General features: G+C 39.5%; 2 protein-coding genes across 2 annotated transcripts; both read left to right on the top strand.

Moving 5' to 3' along the window:
• The first annotated feature begins 5,362 nt into the window (after positions 1–5,362).
• LOC146002170 (protein CFDP2-like) lies at positions 5,363–6,223 on the top strand. Its single transcript, XM_083139887.1, has one exon. The coding sequence runs from the start codon at positions 5,363–5,365 to the stop codon at positions 6,221–6,223; it is 861 nt and encodes a 286-aa protein (XP_082996013.1).
• A 44-nt stretch (positions 6,224–6,267) lies between these two features.
• On the top strand, positions 6,268–6,966 carry LOC146002169 (uncharacterized). Its single transcript, XM_083139886.1, has one exon. The coding sequence runs from the start codon at positions 6,268–6,270 to the stop codon at positions 6,964–6,966; it is 699 nt and encodes a 232-aa protein (XP_082996012.1).
• Positions 6,967–7,421: the final 455 nt, after the last annotated feature.

Below are 7,421 nucleotides of genomic sequence, written 5' to 3'. Positions count from 1 at the left end.
CAAATGAAGAAAAGACAAATACTTACTTATCCCCTCCCCGGCCCTCTGAATAGAAAGCTGACTTCTGGGCTGAGAATTACATTTTTACTTGAAAACCCTTTCACGTTCAAGAGCGAGAATACTGATTGCCCTAAATTTTGCCTGAATCATACTACTCTACACTAGCTTCCAGGAGTTCTTCGTAAGTGTTAATTTTGAGAAAGATAGTTCTTCTGTCGTGGCTGTCTGAAAGAGCAAGAAACAAGCAGAAGGCGGTAAAGGTTACAGAGAACAAAGAGAAGACACTTTACCAAAGTTCTTATGGATGTTGTTGAGCAGACTTCAGATTTAAGCACATTCCTGAAACTTAGAACTTGATCAAGAAATTCGGAGGGTAAATTCTCTTCGTACTCGTTACAGAGGGCAATCTCTGCATCTGAAGCTGTGGGAAGGAAGGAAGGAAGGATTTTGAGTTGAAAACAACGCAAAAAGAACACCTTGCTCCGTGGGAGTTGGAGGTGCTTTATTGTTAACATATTCAAATCGGGAGTTCAAGGTCAAGAGAAAGAACACGATTGGTGAAATGGCATGCGACAAATGTCACTTTGGTGTGAAATATCCCCACCAAACCGACACGATACACACTATTGAAAAAATGTTTCCGTCCTAGTGGCACGAAAGTGACAACCGACATTTGCAGTGAGTCGTGTCACTCCTGTGCGAAAGATTGAACGTCACTATGGCGTTTCAATGTACAATCTTTGCCGACTCCCTTCCCTTCCCGGACTTGGGTCAGGCGATAGTTCACTTGGATACTAACATTCAGAACTGTAACCCTTCGTACCAAACTGACTGGGACGTTTTGTCAACAGCATATGTCGTGTCGCCTCGGTCTGGTAGTGGCGGACACTCGAGATTTTTTTCAGACCGGAACTGCCCGTGTCGCTTGTCTCTTTGATCTGGAAGCTCCCTAAACCACATTAATGTAACTCCTTCATATAACATCCATCGTAGATTATCAACGTTTTATGTAACTTTCAGGCTGCAAGCGGCATGTGGCTCGTTATTTGATTGATTGATTGATTGAATTGAGATTTTAAGTCCACTTTATGCACAGTAAGGCTAATCGAGACTGGACCTACAATTTAAAGTGGAATCCGAACCACTTCGTGCCTCCACTGGGTATCGAACCCGGTACCTCTTGATTACAAGGCGACGACACTACCACTGCGCCATCAGGGAAGCCCTATGTGTCTCTTGAAAACTGACCTTCAGAAAGAAATGCAGCCCATTGTACCGGAATGATACAAGATGCACATGCCCCATTTCGCTCGTGTGTCACTCCGAGAGGGCCATTTTCTGGACAGTGCTTGCGCAGAATTTATTTTTTCGAAGGAGACTGAAATTGTAAAGATGGATAGTGAGTGTGAAGTGAGTTCTAGGAGTGGGACGCTTACTCGCTTTCTCCCATTGTGTACCTTTATGCGCGGCCTTGCTCCAAAGATTCCAGCTTAACAGCTGGTCAACACATCAAGGACACCATCACATCACGAGTTAAGAGACCAAATGTCCGTGAAAACCTGCGTGCCTGCATTCGTAACGGAGGTGCCCACTTTGAGCAAGACGTGTAATGTTCTTTAATTGTATTGTTCATTGATTCCATGCACATGAAGATGAATGAAGTATTATTTCTTGTACACAAATGTGAATGTTTGCAACATTTGTACCTTGTTGGATAGCAGATGACACAAGGAAGTAATTTAAGTAATTTGTACGCTTCGTGTCATACCATTTTTATTATTAATACGTTGCCAAGTAAACTCAGATTGCATTTTTTTTATCACCACTTGTAAGTTTACACCCACCCGTTACTTACATGTGATTGTTATTTGGGAAAAACTTTTTTTTCAACGAACCACTTATTTGTTAGCTATCAGAAAACGCTGTAATAAGTTCCATACAATGAGAAGTATTTTCTCAATTCATTTTTTTATTTGGATAATTGTAATTTTTTAAAAAAAATAATAGAAATTCGATTATCTCGAAAACTACTAATTTTCGGATGGGGTATCATATCGTCAAATTGATTGCAAATTGTCTCTACTTTAACCACTTTCAAGGAATACATCTAATTACCATTCACCCTGTATATTCCAAGACAAACAATTTAACAATTGCTTCTCCACCTTGGTGTGTTGTACGGACTGTGAATAAGAAACTCGACAATGTTGCATTTCGCGATTTCCAGACAGGCTTTGTTGCGCTGGTAGTTAAACACAGAGCAAGTACAGCAAGATCACATTCAGACAAAACAGAAATTGTTGAACTTCTTATGTTTCAGCATGCAATGACACAAATTTTAAAAAAATGACCTAAAAATGACGCAAGATTTTAAAAAATGGTAAAAAATGACCAAAAAATTACATTTCTTCAACCTAAGGAGGGTGTTCAGGATTTTTGTACTAGTTAGAAATGTCTACGTTGCACCAGTTAAAAGATGAAATGTCATCAAAATCCGGGCCCTTGATGAAAGGACACTTACAATCACCCATGCCCACGACGGGATTCAAACCCGGGATTCCTAACGTCGTAGCGCGGTGTTGTCATCACTCCGCCACGGGGGCCGGCAAATTTTGAAATGAGAGAACAAAGAAAAACTCAAGTAGCATTAAATACCCGTTAGACCAAAATATATCGAATATACGTACATCTTCCATTATGTTCATTGTTAATTAATCAATCTCGTGGCAAGAAAGTCTGTGATGGCAACAATTGCATAAACATTAACAACCAGGATTTTAGTTTTCGGAAAAGAGATGCACAGAAAAACATATACATCAGTATAGAGGGTGAGTCTGTAATTGTAGTGCCAGCGTTACATGTGTGTCATTTTACATACAAAATGTAACGTTCTAGACATAAGATTGGATTAAAATATTCATAATAAATTGATTTCATAGAATTATGAAGAAATTTATGGGGTCTGCTAACAAATTAAGAAAACTTAAATGCGAAAACATAGCCTGAATGCATGAAAAGCATGCGTAGCAACATATCGCCAGGCCCTGGGCGGGATTAGAATGCGAGGCCCCCATCCCTTCTTTAAATTTGAAATCTCAATGTGAATGGATACAAAATCTTCAGGGATACGTCAGCAAATTATCATATTCAATTAATAATAATAATAATAATAATAATAAATTACTGATGAAAATTATATTTAATAATATGCGACGGAGAACTTTACAGTTGGCAGAGGTATATTCTTGTAACACACTGCTGGAATTTTCTTTAATCAAAGTAGTATTAATAGTACGTTTTTAAATATGTTCTTCAGGCACTAAGACATACCTGAAATATCGTTAAATATGGTAAACTGTTTTAAAAATCAGAAAATCAAACTACGAATCTTTAAATATAACCTTTACATAGTCCACTACGAAAAACGAGGTTTTTCTTTGTTTTCTCATTTCAAAATTTATAGGATGTAAATATCACGCACCATAGTTTAAGAAGAAAATATGGAAGGACACACATAAAATGTCTGTGCTTGGTAAAGCGGGGTGATAAGACGCCCGCCTGTATGCTACGCCTCTGATTTGACGTATTGATTCTAATTAAAACTTTAAACTAGAATATAGAGCCAGCTGAAAACAATGTTTTAATTTTATTGTCCACAAAAATTAGCCTTTTCCGTCTATTTTTCTTCCTTCTATTTATTACATTTTTCTTATTAATCTCATGGGATGGGAGTCCCCTTCTGGCGCGAGGCGCCGGACAGTCGCCCACTTTGCCCTCCCCTTTGCTATACCACGTTACGTGTGTGACACTTTAAAAATGTAACAAATTTTTACTTCAATTGTCTCTGAAGCATATAGGCTGCAGATGCTAGTGACGTTTATGGATGAACTGCGTAAATTATATGCATTCACACACATCTAAACCCTAATGCAAATTAAAAACAATAATTACATATTAATTAATTTTGTTATTTACATAGCAGGGCTACTTTTCGTGGAATGGATTAACTTCCTATCCGCCACATTAATAGAAAAGGATTTATGATAGAGATCTTTTTGTGACGTGCTCGAACATGAACCGAATTGAATGGTGACATCTCTTTTCACGTGGTGACACCCGCAAAGGAAACTCTAGGAATCACCTTATCATTTAAAAAATGGGAACGAGCAAATCCAAACACACTGTATTGCATGATTATGAATTAAATTCGATCCGTTGTTGTCATTCCCTTCCCTGTCTGATGCAATGCAAGATCAAAAAACATGCATAATCTTCAAAACGTTATGGACATACCTTTGCAATGCGTTCCATGCTTGCTAATATCCACTTCCAATAAGCTATCACAGACGCACAATACAACATTTACTAAATTCAGTAACAGAATGAGTAATGTACTAGTTCTTTACAAACTACCTATCTCGCTTGTTTTTTTTTTTATCTATCGCTGCATCGTTGTCGACTCAACAAGTTGATGGCATTGTTAACGATAATCAATGGAAAAGACATGCCGTGTATTCGACAGTTCAAAGCAGAATATACATATTTGTTTTGTTTTTAAATATCGTCCTGAGAATTTATTACAGAGGTAAGGTAGGAATTTACGGCGCAGTGGCGTAACAGCATGGGGGCCAGGGTGGTTTTGCCCCCTCAGACCTTGGACGGAAATCAATTCTAGATGGGGGTAAACATTGAAGTAAAAATAGGCAAGATTAGCAGAATCTAAGAGTAACAGGACAAAAGGATACCCGACATGGAATTAGTTTTCACGTATTTCTGGCATTTTTTCCTTACAGACGGGCAAGGGCATCTGCAGGGGGCACAGAGGGACAATTTCCACCATCTATTTCAAGTTTTATACATATAAAAATACATTTCATAAGATTTTCTTGCTCGCTTCACTCGGAATATCTGCTTTTCTCAGTCTCCTCAAGTTCAAGAGCTATAGCTATGGGGCGGTGGGAGTCGGCTCTGGGCGTCGAACAATGTAAATGAAAATAGTTGTAAGAGAGAGAGAATGCAATGACGCCCCGTGAAATTATTTGAATTAGTAAATCAATATTGTCTTCAGTTTGCAAAAATTGGGATCAAAAAATTTCTTGCTCGCTTCGCTTGCAATCTGACTTTTTTTTGTAATGGATTGTAAATTACCAGACAGAGAGAGGAGTAAGACATATTGCATTGTGTGGTGTTGTGGGCCAATAACCCGCACACTTTAAATCACACTATTAAAGAAACATCAACAAGAGGAAGTCGAACTGATTCTAAGACTACGACATTTGGTCTGAAAAGGACAACGAGAATTGGAATATGGAATGTAAGAACCCTGCGGGAGAGTGGAAAACTACGGCAGGCAGTGGCCTGCATGAAGAGCTATTGTCTGAGCATCCTAGGTATAAGTGAAGTCAGATGGCTAGAGTTTGGAGAGGTAAATACCCATGAAGGAGTTACATTCATATATTCCGGAAGACCTGAGGGTGAAGGTGTGAGCCGTGATGGTGTGGGTATATTGATGGACAAGGAAGCAAAAAGGAGCCTTATTCAATGGTATCCAGTGTCTGCGAGGATAATTGTGGCACATTTCAAAACCAATATCAGAAACATCGTTATGATCCAGTGTTATGCACCCACAGAAGTAGCAGAGCCTGAAGATAAACAAGAGTTTTATAGGCAGCTCAATGAAACAATAAAGAAGCAAAAAAGGAAGGATATCATAATAATTGGAGGAGATTTAAACGCAAAGTTTGGGCAGGACAACGAAGGCCTTGAGCATGTCATGGGTAAACATGGTTTAGGAGAGCGAAATGAGAATGGACAACTTTTTGTGGACTTTTGTGCTAGCCATGAATTAGTTATTGGTGGTACTATATTTCCTCACAAGAAATGCCATAAGGTAACGTGGGTATCACCAGACCATAGAACAGAAAACCAGATAGACCACGTGGCAATTGGACGGAGGTGGCGACGTTCGCTACAGGATGTAAGAAACAAGAGAGGTGCGGACATTGGGAGTGATCATCATTTGGTAGTGGCTAACTTTAAAATGAAAATTCAAGCTCAGAAGAAGAGAATGGAACAGACAAGGAAGCGGTATGATGTTAGTAAGTTTAAGGATAAGAATCTCCAGGAAACCTTCAAGATTGAACTGAGAAATCGGTTCCAAGTATTGACCGATGAAAGTGAGCAGAATGAAACAATTGAAAGAGATCTGCCTTCGCAGAAGTAAGTGAAAAGGTTCTGGGCTTCAAGGATAGTAGGAAAAAAGATCGGATGTCTCTGCAGACCTGGGAAAGGATTAATGAGCGAAAAGTAATTAAGGAGGCAATGAACTCAAGCGGGACAAGGGCAAGGAAGGCAGAATTACAAACAAAGTATACAGAGAAGGATCGAGAAGTAAAGAGTAGTGTTCGTAGGGATCAAAGAAATTGGGTAGACAATCTGTCTCAGCAGGCGGAGGAAGCAGCAAAAAAGAAAAATCTTAAAGAACTATACAACATCACAAAAGTTCTGTCAAGGAAACAGATGCAGAGAAATCGACCAGTGAGAACTAAAGATGGTACCCTCCTTACGAATACTGAGGACCAACTGAAACGTTGGAAGGAGCACTTCTCTGCAACCCTTAATCGCTCTGTGGATGCTCAGATAGACCAGGGGGAAGAGGAAGATGACAATGATGGTGATGTTGGCCCCAGTGTAAGAATTAGGACGGATGTTCCAACAGTAGGAGAGATTAAACAGGCTCTGAGAGAGGTACGTAATTGTAAAGCAGCTGGTGTCGACAACATACCACCGGAAGTGCTGAAAAGTGATATAAACACCACAGCAAATATGTTGCAGCCCTTATTTGAGAAGATATGGATAGAGGGAGTGATGCCTAAGGACTGGAGGAGTGGCCTGTTGGTGAAGCTACCGAAAAAAGGGGATACATCAAAGTGTGACAACTGGAGAGGTTCTCTCCATTCCGAGTAAGATCTTCACTAGAGTTATCCTAAACAGAATTAAGGAGCATATTAACTTGAGACTCAGAAGAGAACAGGCAGGGTTTCGACCAAATCGCTCCTGTATTGATCAAATTAACACCTTGCGGATAATTTTGGAACAATGTATAGGATGGTCATCTCGTCTCTATACAGTTTTCGTTGACTTCGAGAAAGCATTTGACTCGGTCAACAGAAATGCAATGTGGAAGGAAGTGAAACGATATGGAGTGCCCACAAAAATTCTTGATCTTATCCGAGAAACTTATCGTGATTATACATGTAGAGTTATACACGAAGGCCGTGTATCTGAACCAATAGATGTGCAGTCTGGAGTGAGGCAAGGTTGTATATTATCAGCTACAATGTTCCTGATCGTGATCGATGCAGTGATGCGAAATGTAATAGGAGGGAAAAGACGTGGTATCCAATGGGGATTGAATAACA

The sequence above is a fragment of the Lepisma saccharinum genome, chromosome 18 (assembly GCF_977018435.1).
Source record: "Lepisma saccharinum chromosome 18, izLepSacc3.1, whole genome shotgun sequence".
In the NCBI taxonomy this organism is placed as follows: Eukaryota; Metazoa; Arthropoda; class Insecta; order Zygentoma; family Lepismatidae; genus Lepisma; species Lepisma saccharinum.
Note: the sequence above shows the minus strand (reverse complement) of the source record. Positions and strands in the feature narration are given on the sequence as shown.

Excerpts from the sequence above, each read along its gene's own strand:
- LOC146002170 (XM_083139887.1), top strand. The coding sequence starts at position 5,363 with ATGAAGAGCTATTGTCTGAGCATCCTAGGTATAAGTGAAGTCAGATGG.
- LOC146002169 (XM_083139886.1), top strand. The coding sequence starts at position 6,268 with ATGTCTCTGCAGACCTGGGAAAGGATTAATGAGCGAAAAGTAATTAAG.